This window comes from Pristis pectinata, chromosome 8 (genome assembly GCF_009764475.1).
Source record: "Pristis pectinata isolate sPriPec2 chromosome 8, sPriPec2.1.pri, whole genome shotgun sequence".
Classification (NCBI taxonomy): Eukaryota; Metazoa; Chordata; class Chondrichthyes; order Rhinopristiformes; family Pristidae; genus Pristis; species Pristis pectinata.
The window spans coordinates 38,092,486-38,116,292 of NC_067412.1; the positions used below are offsets into that span (position 1 = coordinate 38,092,486).

At 43.1% G+C, this 23,807-nt stretch overlaps 1 protein-coding gene across 1 annotated transcript; it reads right to left on the minus strand.

Moving 5' to 3' along the window:
• Positions 1 to 18,845: 18,845 nt before the first annotated feature.
• sox8a (SRY-box transcription factor 8a) lies at positions 18,846 to 23,468 on the minus strand. Its single transcript, XM_052021427.1, has 3 exons — positions 22,750 to 23,468; positions 20,952 to 21,193; positions 18,846 to 19,582 (listed from the first exon to the last, which is right to left on the minus strand). The coding sequence occupies exons 1-3, from the start codon at positions 23,169 to 23,171 to the stop codon at positions 18,855 to 18,857; spliced, it is 1,392 nt and encodes a 463-aa protein (XP_051877387.1). The 5' UTR covers positions 23,172 to 23,468; the 3' UTR covers positions 18,846 to 18,854.
• Between the last annotated feature and the right edge of the window lie 339 nt (positions 23,469 to 23,807).

Here is a 23,807-nt window from a genome sequence, read left to right on the forward strand (position 1 = left end):
AGAGGGAGAGGTCAGGTAGGTAATTGATTCTCTTACTCCAGTGTATGCTCGTGCAATGATAGTGTCTGTGCAAGATGGTTACTCTTTTTTAGTACTGGTGTTGATTCATTCCCACTTACATTTACAACAGGCCAGTCCTGACAAGGGATTTTTAAATGATGAGACCAAAATTCCTTATCCAGTGGTGAAATACCTGAGGTTGAGTTATCACTGTGACCTAATGTGACAGCTAACTCTTTGATATCCTTTTCCTTCTCTCTGCCCCCCCATGCTATGAGCTGAACCCCTTACTCTCAACCAATGTGATGATCTAATGAGGCATGACTTCTGGTAAATGACCCATCCCCAAATGTGGCATTTGTCCCAGGGGTCCCCTGTTGAGATTTGCTGGTGAAGCAGTTCTTCCTCAGATCCCCTCTAAACATTTTACCCCTTACCATAACTCTATACCCTCTATGGCCCTTTATAATCTTGTATACCTCTATCAGGTCCCCCCTCAGCCTTCTCTGCTCCAGGGAAAACAAAACTCAGCCTATCCATTCTATCCTCAATAATTGAAATGATCCATCCCAGGCAATATCCTGCTGAATCTCCCCTGCATGCTCTCCAGTACAATCATGCCCTTCCTAAATTGTGACAACCATAACTGTACACAGTACTCCAGCTGTGGCCTAACCAAGGTTTTATAAAGACGTACCATGACCTCTATGGTCTTATATGCTTTGCCTTGGCTAATGAAGACAAGCATCCGATATGCCTTCTTCACCACCATATCTACCCGTGCTGTCATCTTTTGTTATCCTTGGACTTGCTCACCAGGTTCCCTTTTTTCCTCAATACTCTCTCAAGCCATACAATTCATTGTGGATGTCCTAATTAGCCCTCCCAAAGCTCATCACCGTGAACTTATCAGGATTAAATTCCATCTCCTATTGCTCTACTCATCTTACCAAATGATCAATATCATCCTGTAGTCTATGACTACCCACCTCATCATCAATAACACTACCAACTATTGCGTCAACTGCAGACTTACTAACCAGACCTCCTGCGTTCGTATCTGAATCATTAATGTATATAACAAACAGTAAATGTTCCAGCACTGATCCCGATGGTAAACCATTAGTCACAGGCTTCCAATCACAGTAAGAATCTGCCACCATCGGTCCCTGTCTCCTCTTACCAAGCCAATTTTGGAACCAATTTGCCAACTTGCTTTGGATCCTATGGTCTCTAACCGTTTGGACCTCGCATGTGAGACCTTGCCAAAGGCCTTAGTAAAGTCCGTGTAGACTACGGCAACTGCACTGTCCTTATCAATACATTTTGCTACCTCTTTGAAAATTTCAACCAAATTGGTCAGACAGGATTTTCCCTAACAAATCTTTGATTAAAACATGCCTTTCCAATGCACATTAATCCTGTCCCTCAAAAGTTTCTTTAGCCAGAGGGTGGTGAATCTGTGGAATTCATTGCCACAGACAGCTGTGGAGGACAAGTCACTGGGTATATTTAAAGCAGAGGTTGATAGGTTCTTGATTAGTAAGGATGGCAAAGGTTACGGGGAGAAGGCAGGAGAATGGGGTTGAGAGGGAAAAATAAATCAGCCACGATCGAATGGCAGAGCAGACTTGATGGGCCAAATGGCCTAATTCTGCTCCTATATCTTATGGTCTTATGATTTCTCCACTAACTTCCCTACCAGTGACTTTAGACTTACTGGTCTGTAGTTACCTATCTTATCCTTCCTGCCTTCCTCAAATAAAGGTACCACATTTGCAGTTCTCCAGTCATTTAGCATCTAACCTGTGTCCAGTGAAGATTTAAAAATCTCTGATAGGTCCCAGGAATCTTCTCCCTTGTCTCCCACAGCATCCTGCGATACACCTCAGGCCCTTGGGATTTATCCACCATTAAACCAGCTAAAATGTCCAATAGTTCCTCATTTTTAATGATAGCATGTTCCAGGATTTCAATGCCCATCCCACCTCTGACTTCTCCAGCTACAATGTCCTTCTCCTAGAAATTATTCATTTAAGACTACATCTACAACCTCTGGCTTCATGCACAAATTGCCATTCTGATCCCTAAAGGGACTTACTATTTCCTAGGTTCCCTCTTACCCTTAATACACTTAACAAATGCTTTGTGATTTTCCCTACTCTTGTCCGCCACTCATATTTCATGCCCCATCTTTGCCATCCCAATTTCTGTTTTATGTAACTCCCCTCCCCCCCACACTTTCTATACTCCTGAAGGGCCTCCCCTGTTTTCAGTTGTCAATACTTGCCATTTGCTTTCCTATTTTCTTTATCCAGCTTTGACATCCAGGGATCCTTGGATGTTGTCCATACCTTTCACCCTTACAGGAACATGTTGGCCCTGAACTCTCATTACCTTAAATTTGAATGACTCCTACTTGTCCGATGTCAACCTACCTGCAAGTAGCTGCTCCCAGTCTACTTTTGTCAGATCCTGTCTGATGATATTGAAATCGGATATCCCCTGATTCAGGACCTTAATTTCTGGACCATCTTTATCCCTTTCCATAATTACCTTGATCGTAAATGGGTTATGGTCACTATCTGAAAACTGCTCTCCCACAAACACTTCAACCACTTGCCTAGCTACATTCCTGAAGATTAGGTCCAGTACTGCCCCTTCTCTAGTAGAACTATCTATGCACTGGTTCAAAAATCTCTCCTTGGAGGCACTTTAAAAATTCTACCCTCTCAAAGCCTTTCACACTAAGCCAATCCCAGTTAATGTTGCGGAGATTGAAATCCCCTACTACTATAACCATATTTCTCTTACATCTCTGTGATTTGGCTACACGTCTGCTCCTCCATCTCCTTTACGAGGCTTGTAGCACAGCCCTAGCAAAATTATGCCCCCCCCCATTTCTTCCTAAACTCTACCCAAGTAGCCTCATATGAAGAGTCTTCTCAGATATCCTACCTCACGACCACAATAATTACCATCTCCTCTTTTACATCCCCTGCTGTCACTTCTCAAGGTTCTATGCCTTTGAATGTTGAGTTATCAATCCTGCCCTTCTTTCTACCATGTCTCATTAGTGACTACAACAATGTTATAATCCCATGTGCTGATCAGTGCTCTGTTCATCTACTTTACTGGTCAGACTCCTTCCATTAAAATAGATGCAATTTAGCCTTGCATTCTTCCCATGTGTCTTATCACACCCATGCCTGCTCTGCCTACTGGACTGACTTAGATCTCCTTCTTTATTTGACTGTATCTCCTCCCAAACTGTACATCTACTCTATGCCCTATTCCCCAGCTATATTAGTTTGAATGCCCTACCCCCTTCCCACCCAACAGCACTTGCAAGCCTCCCTGCAAGGAAGCCTCCCTCCTTGTTCAGGCTCAGCGGCAACCCATCCAGCTTGTACAGCTCCTACCTTCCCCAGAAATGGTCCCAGTAATCCATAAATATGAAGCCCACCCACCCTCACCATCCCTTTAGCTGCACATTCATGTGATCCATATTCCCATTCCTATACTCACTAACACTTGGATTCTTCCTTCAGATGTGGCTCCATTTGGCACCAATTCCAAAAATTGTGGTATAACTCAGTATGATATCATCCATGGTGCAATGTTCAATTGGAGTGTTGCCAACTGAAGCTGAGTCAAGGGTTTCCGATTGGAGAAGTTGCTGGCCACTTACAGAGGGCCGTGTGTTCACAGTGCCCTATTCACTGTGGTTGTGTTCGATAAAAGACTGAACAACCCCCAGACACTTACTTCTACAGTCTACTGCAGGCAGTTTTGGACACCAGCTGTGGATTCAGGAATTCGTTGCAAGGTCACACGTTGACACTGGGTGAGATGCACTACCCTTTATCCAGTTATTATCACTTTCCCCTGTTTGGATCCATTGGTTGTGCTGCACAAGCTGGAACTCTAGCACAAACGTTAGAGCAGGGTCAGATGCACCTCAGGGTCATGAGATGATAGTGAGGCAAGGTCCAACTGACTAGACCATATAAAATCAACAAAACTGCTGGAAATCTAAAATAAGAGCAGAAAACGCTGGCAATACTCAGCAAGTCAGGCCGCATCAATGGGAAGAGGAACAGAGTTAATGCTTCAGGTCAAAGACCCTTCATCAGAACTGGGGAGGAGACAAAAGAAGTTCATTATACTGCAGGGAGGATGGGGAGGGAGGATGTCTCTGATGGGGTAAAACTGGGATGATCATGGGCATGAGATGTGAACAAGGTTATCTGGTCAATGAGTGAATGGGAGCAGTTAGAGAGTGAGAACGTAGGAGCTGTGAAATGCAAAATAGAAAGACATGCCCGGGAGGTCAGAATGGGCATGTCCTCCACTCCCAAAAGCAAACAAAAAGGAAGGAAAAAATAACAACAAGTAAGCTGAGCCAACATCACAGATGGATAACTGATACAGACAGAATTCATAGAATTCATTATTAAATCCAGAAGGCTGCAATGTGCCCAGGTGGAAGATGAGGCGCTGTTCTCAAGCTTGCTTGAGCCTCATTGTAACAGTGCAGGAAGCCGCAGACTGATGAGTCAGAGGGGGAGTGGGTTGGAGAGATAAGTGGCAGGCAACAGGAAGCTCAGGATCAACCCTGTGGACTGAATGTAGATGCTCCAGAAAACAGTCAACAAATCTGCATGTGGTTTCTCCAATGTAGTGGAGACCACATCGTGAACACCGAATGCAGTATACTAGATTGGAAACCAGACTATATCTTTCTTCCTTCTCACTGACAAGCACACAGCCAATTTTTCTATTATTTGCAAACCTCTTTACTTTGCCTCATAATTTTATGTCTAAGTTGTGAAAATATATTTCAAAAAGCATATGATCTAGTATTTAGTGCTGGGGAACCCCACAGCTAATAACCTTCCAGTCACAGAAATACCCATCGATTATTATCATTTGCTTCCTACCACTAAGCCAATTTTGCATCCAAATTGCCACCTTCCCTTGGATCCCTTGGTCTTTTTGACCAGCCTTTCATAATGCATGTGAACTACATCAAACAGATAGCCCTCATCAGCCCTTTGTGTTGCTTCCTCAAAAAATTCAGTCAAGTTAGTCTGGTCTGATCTTCTCTTAAGAAGTCCACGTTAACTAAGTTCACATTGATTCATGTGTGCCTTTCTTAATGACGGTTTATAGAAGAACTATAGAACCATAGAACAATACAGCACAATACAGGCCCTTCGGCCCACCATGTTGTGCCGACCTTTAAACCACGCCTAAGACTAACTAACCCCTTCCTCCCACATATTCCCCTATTTTAAATTCCTCCATATGCTTGTCTAACAATCTCTTGAACTTGACCAACGTATCAGCCTCCACCACCACCCCAGGCAGCGCATTCCATACACCAACCACCCTCTGAGTAAAAAACCTCCTTTACATTCCTTTAGAATTAATTTCATTGATTTGCCCACCATTGGTTAAACTAACTGTCTTATAGTTATTGAGTTAATCCCCTCCTCCCTTTGTAGACAACAATATAACATTAGTAGTCCTCTATTGCTTTAACCAGGGAGGATTCAACAGTGATGGTCAGAGGCTCCATAAATTTATTCTTTGTTTCTTTTAATATGGGTATAGATTATGTAGATAGAGAGAAACGGTTCTCATTGACAGAAGGATCAAGAACTAGAATGAAGCTGATTGGCAAAAGAATCAAAAGGAACATGAGGAAAACTATTTTACACAGTGAGAGGTTAAAAACTGGAATGCTTGACTCTGGGGAGAAGTCGGGGCAGATTCAATTTTGGCATCTAAAAGTAAGTTGGGGTAAAATACTTTGCAGAATTTTGGCGATGCAGTGGGACTAGCTGGAATGCTCTTGTATACAACTGGTACAGACTTGATGGGCCAACTTGCCTCCTTCTGTGTTGTATCCATTCTGTGATTCTGTGAACTTAGCCCAATAGGAGACCACCCTAATCCTAGCACTAACCATCATCTTGTGAATAATTTTCTTGCTCAAGACAAGAGGGTTGTTTTTTTGTTCTCTCTTAAATAGGATATTTTTCCAAATTTGGATACATTTCCTCACTCATTCATGATCAGTGTTTGATTTAGCAATCTCTAATTTAATAAGAATCATTTTCTGGAGACATGCCAGATGTTTGGCTCATTTCCTGTCACAAGCATATTAAAATATGATTCCAGGCCCAATTTTTCTAAAAAAAAACTTTTATTAAGGTAAGAACAATGATCTTCAGTTTGTTAAGCCCTCAAAATCAAGCATTCCAAAAATATTTTGGCACTATCCATGCAATGGTTTAAACTCAGCCTTGCCAGCAACATTCACATCCCATAAACAAGTAAATAAAAAAAGTGAATCTTGGCTCTCCCATTTAAAGTGACAGTAAGGAAATGTTAGTTACAATGCAGAGTTTAAGGTAAAAGATGGTAAAAGAAAATGTTCCTGAAACTTACAGCTTCCACTGCCCAGAGATACAGGAGCGGTAGGTGCTTAGGAACACCATCATCTTTATTCCTCTCCAAGGAACACACATCCTCATTGTTCCATGACCATCACCGTGTTAAACTCAGAGAACTCCTACCCAACAGCAATAGTGTACCTTCAGTGCAGTGGTTCAAGTGAAATTTCACCTCTTTTGGGCAATTAGGGATGGGCAATAAATCCTGGTCTTCCAAATGATGGTCATATCCAAAGAATAAATTTAAACAAACTTGCAGAACAATGAATCATAAATCTAATGCCACAGGTTGAATTGAAACATTTTTTTCCCTGAAGCAGGTAATTTTCTCATGCTTTAAAAGATGCAGCCTCTACAGAACTCCGGATGCGTCTGTGTCATCTCTGGTTTTGGAGAAGTCACACCAGAGAAGTTCTTGATATTTACAAACCAACGATACATGGAACTAATTCACTGGACCATTAAAAAATCTTCTTCAATCAACTTATGCCTTTTGAATTCTGCTGCTTCAAAGTTACATAATCAATAAAAAGTTGGAAATTGCAAAACAAGATTGGCTTCTGATGTTAATGTGTGGTCTATTTGGAAAATACCATATTTTGTTCTAGATATTGATTCACACAGCATTATGTTACCGTCTGTGCCAACACCCAATCATATACTTGCAATAGTGTCTTCTGGGTGCTCAGGGTGTTTGCACAGAGGCTGGTAGGTAGGCATTGCAATGTTAAATGGCTTGACTGCATGTTTTGGTGTGAATCTCATTTGTAAAGTCAAGGTCACCAAATGGCTGAGAGCTAACTCTAAGATGCGATTCAGCATTGATCAAAGAGGAATGCCTATACTTGGTCCACTGCCATAGAACCTAAGACTTCAATCTCCAGGCAGCAAGACCTATTTAATTTGGTGTTCCTCTCACACCCCAACACAACACAATGTCCACCCCCCATCTACTGGGAATAGCTTTGACACCACAAGTTCGCAAGATCACAAGACAAGGGAGCAGAAGTAGGCCATTTGGCCCATCGACTCTGCTCCAAAGTAAAGGGAAAAAAGAAAATGAGAAATATGGGGGGGGGGGGGGGGTGGGCGGAAACACTATTCTTACCCCAATTTCCGGCCTTATCCCCATATCCCTTGATACCCCGACTATTTAGATATCTATCTATCTCTTCCTTGAATGCCTCCAATGATCTGGCCTCCACTGCTGTATGTGGCAAGGAATTCCACAAATTCACCACCCTCCGGCTAAAGAAATTTCTCCTCATCTCTGTTTTAAACCTGTACCCTCTAGTTCTAAGATTGTGCCCTCTGGTCCTGGACTCACCCACCAAGGAAAACAGCTTGACCACATCTACTCTGTCCAGTCCTTTCAACATTTTAAATGTCTCTATGAGGTGCCCTCTCATTCTTCTGTACTCCAGTGAGTACAGTCCAAGAGCTAACAAACGCTCATCATACGTAAGCCCTTTCATTCCTGGAATCATCCTTGTAAATCTCCTCTGAACCCTCTCCAACATCAGCACATCTTTCCTAAGATATGGGGCCCAAAACTGTGCACAGTATTCCAAATGAGGCCTCACTAGTGCCCCGTAGAGCCTCATCAACACTTCCTTACTTTTATACACTATACCTCTCGAAATGAATGCCAACATACCATTCGCTTTCTTTACCACTGATCCAACCTGGTGGTTAACCTTTAAGGTATCCTGCACGAGTACCCCCAAGTCCCTTTGTACTTCTGTACTTTGAATTTTCTCTCCTTCTAGATAATAATCTGCCCTTTTATTTCTGTTGCCAAAGTGTACAACTGCACATTTCTCAACATTGAATCTCATCTGCCATTTCCTTGCCCATTCTCCTAAACTATCTAGGTCTCTCTGCAACCTTCCTGTCTCCTCAATACTCTCTTCTCCTCCACCTATCTTGGCGTCATCCGCAAACTTAGCCACAAAACCATTTACTCCATCATCCAAATCGTTAATGTACAAGGTAAAGAGAAGCAGGCCCAACACCGACCCTTACGGAACACCACTAGTAACTGGTAGCCAACCAGAACAAGATCCTTTTATTCCCAACCTTTGCTTCCTGCCAACCAGCCAATGCTCCACCCATTCTGTTATCCTACCTGTAATTCCATGACCTCTCATCTTATTACGCAGTCTCTTATGCGGCACCTTGTCAAAGGCCTTTTGAAAGTCTAAATACACAACATCCACCACCTCTCCCTTATCCACCCTACCTGTGATTTCTTCAAAAAACTCCAATAGGTTGGTCAGGCAGGATCTTCCCTTCACAAAACCATGTTGGCTATGACCTACCTTGCCTTGCACCTCTAGGTATTCCATAACCCCATCCTTGAGGATCGATTCCAATAACTTTCCCACCACTGACATCAGACTAATAGGTCTGTAATTTCCTTTATGCTGCCTCCCACCTTTCTTATACAGCGGAACTACATTTGCGACCCTCCAGTCCTCCGGAACCATGCCGGAGTCTATCGATTCCTGGAAAATTATCACCAATGCCTCCGCTATCTCTAAAGCCACCTCCTTCAGAACCCGGGGATGCACCTCATCTGGTCTGGGAGACTTATCAGTCTTTAGCCCATTTAGTTTTCCTAGCACCTTCTCTCTAGTAATCTTAACTGAACTCAGTTCCATTCCGTGAGACCCCTGACTAACCGGTATATTGTTGATGTCCTCCACAGTGAAGACCGATGCAAAATACTCGTTTAGTTCTTCTGCCATCTCTTTATCATCCATTATAATCTCTCCCACACCGTTATCGATTGGTCCTATATCAACCCATGTCTGTCTTTTACTCCTTATATATTTAAAAAAACTCTTAGTATCCTTTTGAATGTTATCTGCCAACTTCCTTTCATAATTCATCTTTTCTTTTCTAACAACCTTCTTAGTTTCTTTCTGCAGGTTTTTAAAAGTTTCCCAGTCTTCTGTTTTCCCACTAATTGAAGTTGCATCTCTGCTCTCCCAGCTCCAGAGCTTGGTCTGGCTGTCCTCTCCCATGACGCTAGCCCAATCATATATCTGACCTCATCACCACCCAAATTCCCCCCAACTAGTCCTAAGTCAACCTTATCCCCACTATCCACAGCCCACCTGATTTCTTCCACTGTCTTTATAATGGAAGAAAAGATACATTTTGGTGTATGAGGCCAGTTCCATTTCACACAAGGTCTTCAGTCTTATGCACAGTAGGATATTACTGCAAAGAGCCTTGCACAAGGCTGATGAAAGACTCCTGTGCTTTACTACATAAACACACCTCTTTAGGTTTATTTAAACTGAGATAATATATTCCAATTAATGAGGGTATGAAATGGTTCATTAACTGCAGGATAGTGTATTAAGTCATTGCTCTAACTTAACTGCAGCAGCTCCCAAAGCCGGGTGGTACAACGGGTTATATATATGCCCTTTCACCCCAGTGGACTTTGATCAACTCCAACCCTGAGTAGTAGGATTACCATCTCTCCTTTCTGCCCGCCTCCCACACCACACACCTACACCTGCATTCAAAATAACCTGCAGTAGTTATGACTAAGTTCTTTTGCAACCTCCAGAGCTGAAGGAGGAAAATGAAACAGTAAAGCAAAATATTTTGAAAGCTAGTACTTTTTCACAACACTCAGAAAACTAGTTGCTAGTAATTGGAATAAAAGAATTGTGGTCCAAATGATAAAACATCTCCTTTTCTGTTTAATTAATATTAGAAAGCTATGGATTAAAAGTAAGAAATAAAACAATGGAAGCATGCCGTTGCTTGTGGTAGTTTTTATATGTTCTGGCACACCTTCCTTCACAACCTGCTGTCCATACTGGGGGCGGGAAGGGAGAAAATGCAATTGAAATTCTGCCCACATGTGCATCCAATCAACTATACAGAAGGCATTAATGACTTGTCAGTTATATGCCCTGTCATTTTCTGTTCAATTAATTCTTTCATTGTGCGCTGGATAAAACAAAAGACAAAGGGCTGTTTGCACACAATAACTAATCATTAAAATTCAGCACATTCCCTTTAGTGTGCCCTTGGTTTCTTACCAAAAGAACAGTGTCTATTTAGCCTGCATAGAACAGGATTTAAAATTTGCCTTACCCCAGCAGGAACCATTTCTTGGGTACCTTTACTTTTTCGTTTTTCTCAAGCACCCTGGATTTCTGCTACAAAAGTAATGTAAAAGTTGGAATCAAAAGGAGAAAACACTGTAAATGTTAAAAGTATGAATATGCATTTTATTTATCATTTTCCCATTATTAAATATCCATCATTTTATCATCAATTTCGTTATCAATGCTCCCATTTTATCTCTCTGGGCATATTCCTCATGCAGTTTGCAATCTTTACACAACAAACTGTGGAGGCAAAATTTTGCACAACATATAAAGGATTTCTCACCATGAGGAGCCCACATAGACCAGTGAGAGAGGGTTGATGGAAGAATGGAACTTAATTAGGATATGGAAGGAAGAGTTTTGGATGAATTCATGCTTACAAACACTGGCCTAGAAATTCATTTGCTCCAAAATTGATGTGTTAGAACAATATTGCACCCTATGCTACTGTGGGCCTCAAAAGCTGCCAAAGAATCACAGTCTCCACCAATACCTGCTACCTTGCCGATGCCTGTGCTCTAGTTCCAAGTCTTCCACCAACACTACCTAGAGCACCAACAGACTGCAAAATTAAGGAGTAAACATTACTTTGGAAATGGGTTGAACTTGGAGTGACCACTAATAGGAGTAGCTTGAATAATGTCACTGAACCTCAGCCACACCACAGAGAATGTGCAGGAGAACTTACAGTCACTACGGAAACCCATGTGTGGACCACCGCAGGAACTGCTCCTCGATTTTCTGCACTGGCATGAAACAGTCTTCATTCCATTTAATTCCAGGAAATGTTGATATCCAGTTGCATAATTTTGAAGAAAGAAGTGCTATGCATCAACTTTCCAGATTAGAATGATCAAAGAACCCAGCTTAGTATCTACAATTTTGCTTTAAACATTCACATGTGGCCACAGGGCAGCTGGCTCTCTAAATGATAACAAGGTTTCTATGTGTTTAAGGTTCAGCAAAGAACACCATGGAAACAACGGTGTAGCTCAAGTCTGTCAGATGTTGTGTCATACATGGCTACCAACCTTAGATCAGTATTAGAAAGATAGTGACTGAGGCTGAGTTGATTGGAGACTAAATAATTACAAAAGAGAGGAGTTTATGCAAATGTTGCACTGAAGAGACCTAGAAATTATGTTTCCATCTGAGGATGTGACAAAATCCAGATGACTCATTGATTGACCCATGTGACAGGGTGACCCTCACACTGAACAGTGTTGGGGCTGGAGCAGGTTACAGAGAGGGAGGTGTATTTTATCAAAGAGGAATGTCATCAGGGTACAAGTGGGGATAGGGCCAGCAAATTAAGTTTATGAAAAGTGAGAGTCTACCAGTGGAGGCAGGCAATAATCCGATCCATAAATTGCAGCTGCAACAGAAGCAGTTGCACCATAATCCTCTGCAGGTACTAACGTGTATATTACCGTGAGGTGTTAATTCATGAGCTGCTGCCGTCTTCAGCCATCCTGCTGCTGCTTTATGACATTCCCCAGCTGCACCACTAGATGGAGTGCCTTACTTTGATGAGACTTTCAACCAGGCACCTTTAATATCATTAAATTCTCCTTTTGCAAAATATGTTCCTAGTCAGAAGATTTCAATAATTTTGCTTCCCTTTTATGGTGCTGTATGTAGTGTACCAAGCTAAACCAAATGACCTTCATAATGTAATTAAACAGGGGATGTAATACAGGAATAGCAAGTCTCTGCATATAGCAAATAGCCTACACTTGGGAAAGTACCTCATCAACTGTAATGACGTTTGAGATATCCTGAAGAAGGGAAAGGTGTGGGGAAATACAAGTATTTCTTTGAATTTATCACAGGGGAGAGACATAAATCTTTGTAAGTGAAAATCAGAAAGACGTTATCATTTCCTCCAGGCTATTTGGCTATCTGGGAAGGAAGAAAGAAAGGACAGGTACTCCATACTGACAGCAGCTTGGTCTGTTTTGAGTTGGGAATAGTACATACATTCCACCAGTGGGAGAAGGAGCAAGCTGTTTACACTACAGTGTTGAATGCACTTAAAGAGAATTTCAGTGACTGTGGAGCATTTTGGATAGGTGCTATATTAATGAAAATATTTCTTGTTCTAACAATATAGGAAAACTTGTGAACATGATATTGAAGAATAAGTGTCACTTTAAGGTAGTAAAGAAGCTTTTAATATGTTGTGATCACTACTTCAGTTCAATAAAAAATTTAATCTGCTTTCAACAGAAGTATATATAAGCTCTCCCTAGCAAACTTCAAACACGTCCAATAATATTTAATGTAATCTAAAAATTAAATTTGTGCTAAAAAGTTGCACACTTTCGCATCTACTCCTTGATCAGAATTCAATATTCATTAAATTGATTAACACAGTTCTGCCTGTGTCTTACTCAATACAGCAAGGCATGACTATTATGGTGGCTTTTTAACATTGAATTCATAAAGTAATTGCCTGAATTACATTAAGTCAAAACCTTTAAGTAAGCTTCTGCATGTATTGTGTATAGCCCCCTAAAATAAATTTGCTTGATCTTCTTCCAGTTATAAACACTAATGGTGGTTAAAGTAGCAGTTTACCTTTCTCAGATTATTTTGAGAGTTAATAATTTAGTGCAGTAATGAGTGCTACACTGTCATCTTTCAAATGAGGAATTAAACCAAGAATTTTTCTGTTAGATGTAAAGATCTCATAGATCGATTCAAAAGAGATCAGGGAGCTCTTCCTGATTTTCAGTCCAATATTTATTCCCTAGCCAGTGTTCCTAAAATAATTCAAGTTGGACTTGTCTGTCAGACCTTGGTGTGCTCAGAATGGCGATCACATTTCTCAAGTGGAACACTCTTGAAGTGACTAGAATTCATGGGCTGTAAAATACTTTGGGGCATCTTGAGATGGTGATGTGAACTACATATAGGGTTACCAAGTCTGTCTGGATCTATTCTGGGAGGTTTTATCCCATGACATATTGCTTCGAATGAAATTATGTCTGACCTAACACTGAGTGAAACCGCATTAATAACTGACCTCCAACCAGGAGCCAACTGGGAGGGTGCCAAGTTCAGGGGGGCTCCTGGGCGGTAGAGAGTCCAATGCAGGAAGAACTCCAGAGTGTGAAGGGGGTCCATTGCAGGAAGGGCTCCTGAGTGTGAAGAGGTCCTATGAGGGAAGGGTTCATGAGTGGGAAGAGGTCCCAACTGGGTATGGCTCATCTGTGGAAGAGGGTCCCAAAGGGGAAAGGGTTCCCTACTACACAGCCTTCATTTTGAGTTAGACACTGACTTCGCGCCAAGATTTCAGGTCTTGCCAGTGGTGGGTGTCATTTTTCTCTCTTGTACACACACCCCTCACTCATCTGCAAACTTCTGCTACAATGTCTGCCCCGCCTCCACATGTGACCCCACTCTGGAGTAGAGCGAGATTATCTCCAAGAAGGCACATCCACACAACTGCTCTCCTGCATGTTTCAGACGGGGAAGTCTGATCTCCCTCAAATCTTGAGAACCTTGCTGGTTCAGTCCCTACACTGGCATCCTCTGGGCTGGTTCAGTCTGAGGAATGACTGTGAAGAATCTCCCCATGCCGACAGAAAGTTTTCTCCCGGGTTGCTTTCAGCATTCTGTTGGAGATTCTATTTAATTTTCCCTGACAATCTGGGAAGGTTGGCAAAACTAATTTTACAAGAACAAGTCAGTTTAAGTAACACACTGTCTCTGTCTCAGTGGTTACATTTTATATGTATTGAGAGTCCGGGAGACCATATTCACATTGTCCCCACATTTAAATTGATTGCAGATGGGTTACCCTGGGGCATTTCATTGGATGTCACAGTGGAGTTCTACCCCATGCCATGCCAAGCTGGTTGAAGAATATTCTCTCCATTCATTTTAAGATATAATTATGGCTTTCAAATCCCATTAAAGCTGGCCCTCTCACTCACTATGAGGTCTCCTTCAAGTCTATAATCCTGTGAGCTCTTGGCTTTTGCAATCCTGGTCTCTTCCACATCTCTAAATTCCATAGTCTCCACCATTCACCATCTTTCCTTCACAAACTCACCCCAAGACCTTTCTAGAACTCCTCCCTTCTTTCAAGAATCTCATTAAAACCTACTTCTTCAACCATGTATTTTTTTGTCAGCTATCTCAATATCTTCTTACGTGGCTCAAGGGAAACAGATTTTTTCTGATAATATATTAGGGACTTATACAAACACAAGATTTTTGGGCAAGATTTCAAGACTTCTGGCAGAAACAAGTTAAAGTAGCCTCTGTTATTCCAATGCCAAATTGATGCAAGTGGTGATTCGACAAATGGTTGGTTGTAATAGGCAGCTGACAGAGTGGCAACAGCAGAGCTGGGTGTGTGTATGGAATCTAAAGCCATGGCAGCAAATAAAATGCACAGTGGCACAGCTAGTAGAGCTGCTGCCTCATCGTGCCAGAGACCCTGGTTCAATCCTGACCCCAGATGCTGTTTGCGTGGAGTTTGCACGTTCTCCCTGTGACCATATTTATTTTCTCTGGGTGCTCCGGTTTCCTCCCACATCCCAAAGACATGCAGATTGGGAGGTTAAGTAGCCGCTGTAAATTTCCCCCGGCGGGTAGGTAAGTGGTAGAACCTGGGGTGTGGGGGATGGGGTGATGAGAATGTGGGGAGAATAAAAATGGGATTAATTTAGGATTAATGTAAAATGGGTGGTTAACGGTTGGTGCAGACTCATTGGGCTGAAGTATTTGTTTCTGTACTGTATGTGTCCCTGACTCCATGACAGCACACTGTTAAGGAAACTACAGATTGTCCCATGGGCTACTGAAGGGATGAGAACACAGGGGCAACCATTGCACAATCCGTGCTAATGGGATTGAGACAAGTAGGGCCTCAAACAAATTTAGACTGTCTCAGTAAAAAATGGAAGGTGGGGTATTGAAGATGATAATGGCATGATTTGGAGGCTGTAGTGCAGCAAACAGGATAAAAGTCAAAGATTCAAGAAGGGACAGTTTCAGAAAAGTAGACATGGAATTGAGAATTCACAAGTAAGAGAGAAGGACCTTGGATAGGAAGGAGAAGCTTCATAGATGTCATGTGATAATGAAGGTTAGATCATGTCTTTTGAGGTGAAAGGGAATGATTGATCACCACAGTCTATTAAGGAAAGAGAATATAATAATATCAGTGGAAGGGTATAATTAGAAAAGTTATATCCCTGCTCAGTTTAATTGAATCAAATCCTGAAAATACAGCAATAACTCTATCAATTCCAAGAACACTTTGAAGGCTATTGGTGATTTCTGCTCTGGATGCATCATCATATGGAGTCATATTTTTAAGGGGAGGAAGGTTAAAATGAATATTTAATTCAAGCATTGGTTTTAGCAATACACAACCTGACGAAAAGTTCACTTCTGAAAGAACAGCATTCTTTTGTACATTTGGTATTGGTTGTGCAGTCAAATTAATCAGAGAATATTTCATTGATAGTGTGAGAATTGTTGGTAAATCTGTTAACATACAGTAGTGTTGGTTCATTATTTCTGAATGAAAGGATAAATAGCTAATGTAACCTATTGTTTAAAGGATGGGAGCTTATAGTTAGTCAATCATAAAGAAAACAGTAAGTCATGATTAAAACTACATTTTTTTGGCTCACTGGATGCAGATATCTATGTAAACCCACAAATTTCTGAGACATTTCTTTTGAGTTGTAAAACTGAAGTATTTTCTGCTCTGTTGGGTGACCATAAAGTATACAACGTACTAATCTAAGAATAGCAGGGAATTCTCAGTATCCTCGTCAATATTGACAACTCAGCTGACGTCACTAAGAATCGCAATATTTTATCATTATCATACTCCTTGCAAAATATTTCTGTGTGCAAAACTGAGTGCCATGTTTCCTACATTTAAATAGTAACTACACCAAAGAGAACTAATGGACTGCAAATATTTGGGTTAAACTGAGACAGATGTTATAAACATGGATCTTTTAACTTTCTTCAGATTATATACTGAAAGTTGGCCTGTGTAACAGTCACACATAGTTCCTGTAACATGTTCTCCATAAGCCATTGCTAATAACATGCCAATTGTTGCAAAATATTATAAGCCTGTAACTCACAATGAGCAATTGTGAGAATCTACTTGTATACATCCGCTCGCCATGTCTAGTGGGATGCAGCCTACAAATGTGTTATTAACCTGCTAGCACTCATTAGAAAAAGAATAACATGACTATTTCTAAAGTTAGTAAATTTGAATAAATATACGTTAACCAAGAGAAAAGTATATACCCCCTTGAAAAAGTGTTCAGTGATTACAACTCAAAGATATTTAAGTGAATGTAAAGCAAACTCTGGCATCTCTAGTGTTGTGAATGGTGCTCTGTTGATGCCAGCCCTGTCTTTCTTCCCAAAGCAAAGATGAACAAATTTTCTTGACCATTTTTCCCATGTCCTTCTGAAATTAAAAACATTGTCACAAAGTGAAATGTGTCAAACCATTGCTGAAGTTTTTCATGTTTTAGAAGATGCCTTCTGAAGCCCAACATAATCCTGTCCAAGATAGAAATGATCCAATGGGGTTCCAACAAAAGTAACATCCTATATCTTAACCATCAGTGTACATGATAGAGCCAGAAACATATGTTTAGGTTAATTATTCAGAGTCATGTTCCTTCATTCCAGATGTAATGGCATGGGTTTAGGGTAAGGAGTGAGAGGCTGAGGAGGAATTCTTTTCACCCAGGTGGTTGGCAACGTGGAGCACCCAAGAAGGTGGTGGAGGCAGTGACTCTCACATCATTTAAGAAATATCTAGATGAGCAGATGAATTACCAAGGTATAGAAACTTACGTACCAAATTTTGGTAAATAGGATTAGTTTAGATGAGTACTTGATGGTCAGTGTAGACGTGGTGGGCCAAAGGGCCTGTTTCTATGACTATGTCTTAACCTATTATTATCCAACAAATCTCATAAATAAATTGTACGTGGACTAATTCTTTTTCTTAAAATTAGATGCACCAAAATACAGTAAAAAGCTTTGTTTTTAATCTTGACATTTTACCTGTACAAAAGTTAACATTGCTTAGTCAGAAATTATTCTGCATTCCTCTAACAGAAGACTCTAGTACAAACAGAATGGTTAAGTTACAATTGATTTCTCAAACTTTATACAGTAAACAGTTTGCAAGAAGAATTTTCCAAGAATATCTTTTCAAAAACAAACATTTTCTCCAAAAATAGAAGTAAAAATTAACATAAATCTTTTTACTCTTGCAAACATTAAGGCACAAATTAGCACTTAAATGGAAAACAAGTTTATATGCTCAGCATACAATGGAAACTGGAGAACAAAAGACAGTATTAGACTACACTATTCATCAACAGCATTTGTTAATATGGGTTCAGTTTTATTGTAGTGGAGAATTAAAAGATTCACAGCTTGTTGGCTAAAATATGTGGTCCCCAATAGCCAGAGTTGCCAAGGAACAAACTTTTGAAACTTCTGTTAGAAAACTTACCATTTTATCCAGAAACTGTGATAAAGACATGATTTCAAAGCGTGTAACATGTTTAGTAAGATATAGTTTTCACTCTGATTTAGAAAACAGTTGGCATGTCAATCAAAAAACTACCTCCCAAACCCCTGGGAAATAAGTCAACTGATTTATTTTCCTTCAAGACACCCTTTCCATTTCCACATGAATTCTTGATCCCACAAGAAAAAGTCTATTTTTCTTTGCTTGAATTGTTCCAAGTAATAAAAAGGTAAAAATACATAAGATAAATACACACTTCAACAACTAAGTTTCAGAAACAACACGTTTCAAGAATTTAGATATCCTCAACACTTGCATTACCTCTTTTCATAAACTTAGGAAATAAAACAAACTAGGGGAAGAATAAAGATTTGCGGAATCTAACCTATTTCGATCAAACGTACTTTGTCCTCACAGAGGATTTCAGAGGTTTTAACTTTTCTCCGTCTTCATGCTGGAAATCAGTTCAGACCAAAAGCTTTTGTTCCTTTTGCAGAAAACTAAGTCACTGATGGTTGTCATTGGTCAGAATTGGCATCTTTTAGATCAGCAGGCACTTAAACTGGAATGGCACAGTGCTCCACTTGGTCAGTCTTTCATTAGTGCATAATGCCATGGAAGACTGGTTAGGTCTCAAGGGTTCTTGAGATCATGCTTTTCCCAAACCCACCCCCCCACCCAACATTTATCCTGGGAAATGATGACGTCCTACGGCCTGGTCAGGGTTGTGTAGACTGGCTGGTCCCAGTTGGTTGGGCTGTGGGCTGGAGGAATGGACAGACTATTCAGAAGGGGTGACGCATAAGGACGGCGAGATGAATGAAAATAAGGGTACTGGTAGATGGTTGAAGGGTATCCAGAGTAAGGGTTGTAGTAATTGGGACCTTGGACATCAGAATAGTCACATTGGGAGCCAGGAAAGGCAGCAGCAGTAGCATTGACAGGACTGCAACCCTGGTTGCTGTAGGAACTATAATCGGTTTGAGGTGAAGAGCCATGATGTTGGTCATTGTAGTGGCTTGGGCTCAGTTGTTCGGTCTTAATGTGAGGCCTATGCTGACTTGGTTCACTGGAGACTGATGAAGAGGACGATGAAGATGAGGCACTCTTATGGTTCCAGATGACTTGGGCTGTGCTGCTGCTGGTTAGGTAGGAAGCACTGTACGAGCCGGCCGTGTTCGGTCCGTGGCTGTGGTCAGAGGAGAGAGGCACTGTGTGGCCATTCAGCGGTAGGTACTGGTCAAACTCGTGGACGTCAAAGGTCTCCATGTTGTTGATGACCTCGCTGCTCAGCTCACTGATGTCCACGTTGCTGAAGTCAATGTTCTGGCGGCCATTCTCCGGCATGGAACGGCCCTCCCTTTTCAGCTCGTGCTTCCCCGTGTGGAGGTCGGTTTTGGGAGTGGTGGGTGGTGTTGGGGGCCCTTGTGCATGGCCTGGTTAAAAGCAAAAGGACAGGCCTTTACTACAGAAGTCAGAAATTGAGCAGACAATTACACTACAGCCACAGGGATTGAAGTTAGCACTTAAAAATCACACAAAGCAGAAGGTAGTCCCTGGGCCATTGAACCCGTGCTAGAGTTATCCAATCAGCCACTCCCACCTACACATTCACCCTGACACTGCATTTCCCCAGTCCCCACCAACCACCCTTTCCAGTGCATCTAAAATTCCCTTCAAAAGGTAATGCTGAACCTGTTTTCTTTATATATATAAAAATACTTTATACATGGCATAAAGTTGGTACAATTATTGCACATCTTTCTCTCCATGCATTGTAACATCAATTCAATACATTAATGCATCAACACTACTCATGTTTCCCCAAACAATGCACCACTGAGGTGTTCCAGAGGCTGTCACACAGGACCCAGACCAGTGGTGTCATCTGGTATCTGGGGCCCAGCCTGCTGCTGAAACTGTTAACACTGTCCCCTGGGGTAGGCCACTGTAGAACTTAACCAGTGGGAAAAAACAGTCACCTTAATCCTTCTCTTCTAAATACCATAAACCTATGGTTACCAGCCCTCCTGCCAGCGGAAACTATTCACTTTATAAACCACATTATTGACTCTCCTCTTCACCTTCCCTGCTGTTAGGAAGACAATCTAGACGTCTCTAATCTCGCCGCAGAACTCTTTGCCACCTGTTGGAAACTTTTAGCAATTCTGTGAAATGTTTATTTAAAATGCAAATAAATGAAAATCCCAACCATGCTAACCGGTTTGTTTTGTGCACGTATTGAGATAAATTGGAGAGTCCAGGTCATCTTTCTTTAACCTCTGCTTGTCCCAAGGACTAAATCCATCGTGAATTGAAAGAGTGTCCATGTGGCAGTATAGGAAAAGGAAGGAAAATTGATGTTTTCACCCCGGTAAGGGAGAAAATTAAAATAAAAGGGCGTTCGACATGAAACTCTGTTTCTCTTCCCACAGATGCAGCCTGATCTGCTGAGTATCTCCAGCATTTTCTGTTTTTATTTTACAGTGGAAAACAGAACCAGGACAGAGGCTCCTCAACACAACCCAATATTGTGGCCTGTCTTGAATAATGATTGGGCATTGTTATCTTTGAGAGTAGACTGAGTTTGTATTCTGATAAACTCGCGGGTTCTTCGGTACAAATACGTAGGCAAAATGGACCGTGCCTCGCCTGTAAAATAGTTATAGATAGGGAAAGGTCGGTGTGACTTCGCTTTGTCCCCAGACCGGCGGTATTATCCTCGATCTCTTTATGGGCTTCCCGCGGGCGGGGCGTGCCTTTCCAATTCCCCACCACGCCGCTCACAAGCCCCCGGCTCCTCACCTGTGTGGTCGGGCGGGTGGTGGCCGTCGGAGACCCCCCTCCCTGCCGACAGGCCGTCCTTGAACACCTGGCCGACGGCCAGCTGGCTCTGCTCGGCGCCCTGGTCAGAGTCGGCCGGCCCGTTCTTCACGCTCTTCCTGCGGCGGGGTTGGTACTTGTAGTCGGGGTGGTCCTTCTTGTGCTGCACCCGCAGGCGTTCGGCCTCTTCCACAAAGGGACGTTTCTCACTCTCGCTCAGCAAGCTGTCAAAGGAAGGTAGGGCAGTGGGTCAGTGCGAGCCTGGCGGAACTGCCCACCCCAATCCAACCGCCTGGATTATCCCGGCGACACGAGAGACCGCAGATGCCGGAATCTGGAGCAATTAACAATCTGCTGGAGGAGCTCATCAAGTCGAGCAGCATCTGTGGGGGGAAAGGAATTGTCGATGTTTCGGGTCAAAGCCCTGCATCAGGACCCCCACAAATGCTGCTCAACCCGCTGAGTTCCTCCAGCACATTGTTACTGGGTTATCCCCATAGCCCGTTCTTTCTCCAATATCCCCTTCAAGTACTCGCCAATGCCCCTTTGAAGTGTTTGACTGAACAAACCCCACAAGATCCACTTTAAGGCTCCTCCCCCGTCACCTCGACCAAGGACTAATATTGAACGAATTGAGGACTTAGATCCTTCTTCGATCACCTGCGTGGTCTTAACTGCGCCACGCAAAGCTTATAATAGAGACAAGCCTATCTTCCTTTCACACAGGGATCCAATGTCCCTGTGAAATTTCCATTGCAATGTTCGCATGCTAAGCGCGATTGCTTCTCCTTCACTTTATTTCTCGGCAAATTCTAAAGTTCTCCTTGCAGTCACGTTGGGAGTGAAAGGGAGCGGGTTCCCCTCCTACCCGCTACCCCTTCCCTTGTTCGGACAGCAACCGCGTTCCTTCCGTGGGCAGAGCCTTGCCCGCTGAACCTGCTCAATGTATACACGGGAGACGCCAACGCAGGGGTCACTAACCAACCCCGTAAACTGAATCCTTCTCGCTGTCCATCCAAGGCAACCGCGATTTCAAAGCTGCTGTTGCGGGAATGAACACGGAGGAGGTGTGGGATGGAATCAGGGCAAAGTCACTCAACTAAAGGGGCCTTAACCCGCAGTGCGGGGTACACCGTCAAATCTCTCACACACTCTGCACGGTGTCCCAGCGGATGGGATCGCCTTTCCGAATCTCCTTCAGTCTAACCAAATGCTACAAAGTGGCCGGGGCGGTCCCTCGTCTCCCGAGGGACTGCCACTTGGATGACCCCGTGGGGGAAGGGGGGGGGGGGGGGGGGGAGACAATGCGCTCCCAATCGGACAGTTCTGGAGGTGGGAAAGGTGCTAAAGGAGACAGACACGAGACTGCAGATGCCGGAATCTGGAGCAACAGACACTCTGTTGGAGGAACTCAGCGGGTCGAGCAGCATCTGTGGGGAAAAAGAATTGTCGACGTTGCGGGTCGAGACTCTGCCCTGTCCTGATGTAGGGTTTCGACCCGAAACATGGACAGATTCCACCCCCCCCCCCCCCGACACCCCGCAAATAGATGCTGCTCGACCCGCTGAGTTCATCCAGCGAATTGTTTCTTTAGCCGCTGCTTATGGGCGCTGCTCCTCAAACTGTATCGGGAGCTGTGAGTCCACGCAAACATTGCTGATTCGCGCTCAGGTCGCCCCGATTCCGTGCAGACACTCGCAGTGGATGGTTCAAACCGGTCCGCTGACATGGGTCGTTTGGTTAGTAGGAGACGGGACCCAAGCCGACGGGCCATCCTTACCGCCAGAGTTTGCCCAGAGTTTTGCTGAGTTCGGCGTTGTGAAGGTGCGGGTACTGGTCCGCCAGTTTGCGCCGGGCAGCCTGAGCCCACACCATGAAGGCGTTCATTGGTCTCTTAACGTGGGGCTTGTTCTTGGAAGTGCCGTTTATCCTCACGGGCATGGGCACCAGAGTCCAGTCGTAACCCTTCAGCACTTGACTGACGGCCTCTCGGATACAGGCCGGGAAACGCTCGTCCTCCTCTCCGCCCATCTTCTTGCCGGCTACGGCGGCGGGCAGCGAGCGGCCGCAGTCCTCCGGCTGAGTCTCACCGTCGGACACCGAGCCGGGCGATCCCACTGACTCGCTGTCGGAGCCGCTGCAAGCTGGGCTGCAGCCCGGATCCGCCGCTCCCTGCCCGCGTTCCTCCGTCATGTTCAGCATCGACTTGGCAAACCGGTTCACCGCAGACGCCAGGGGTGCATTGAAATTGCAAGAAACTCAAGAAAATAATGCAACTTTCCAAACAAAAAGGGGAATTAAGAAGCGCAATGTTAATGATCGATTCCGGACTCGGAATTCCTATATTAAAGGCACGTGCTTCGAGACGGGGATTTAAATAAAGTAATGCAAGGAAGAGATACTTTGGACAGGGAGCCAGCGGGCGGCGGCCATGGAGACACAGAACTGCAGAGGACACACTGTCAAGTCGCCTTCGATATGCGCCGGACGGCTGGTCAGGAAAACTTGGAAAAGAAACTTTTGTCAGAAGTTTGTTTACGGCTGCTATATCAGTCCCGGGCTGCCTCTCTCTGATTGGCCCGTGTGCGTCCCCGTCCCTCTGATTGGCTCCTCCTGTCAAAAGAGGAGGGAATCACTTGAAGGGGCGATCCGGTTTTTTTTAAAGTTCCAACGCCCCGAAATCCTTTTTAACTATTTAAATATTAAACGGCTGATCACCAGGACTATTCTGGCAAGATGGAAGAAAATTTCCCCTTGCAAATTCGATTCACAAAGCATTTCAGTGTGTATATACCGCGATTAACTTTTATTTTTCTCTGAACAGAAAACATGCTAAGA

Excerpts from the sequence above, each read along its gene's own strand:
- sox8a (XM_052021427.1), bottom strand. The coding sequence starts at position 23,171 with ATGCTGAACATGACGGAGGAACGCGGGCAGGGAGCGGCGGATCCGGGC. Across the intron at positions 21,194-22,749 it reads ACTCTGGGCAAACTCTGGCG|CTTGCTGAGCGAGAGTGAGA; the intron begins GTAAGGATGGCC and ends TTCCTTTGACAG. Across the intron at positions 19,583-20,951 it reads CCACCCGCCCGACCACACAG|GCCATGCACAAGGGCCCCCA; the intron begins GTGAGGAGCCGG and ends GCTTTTAACCAG.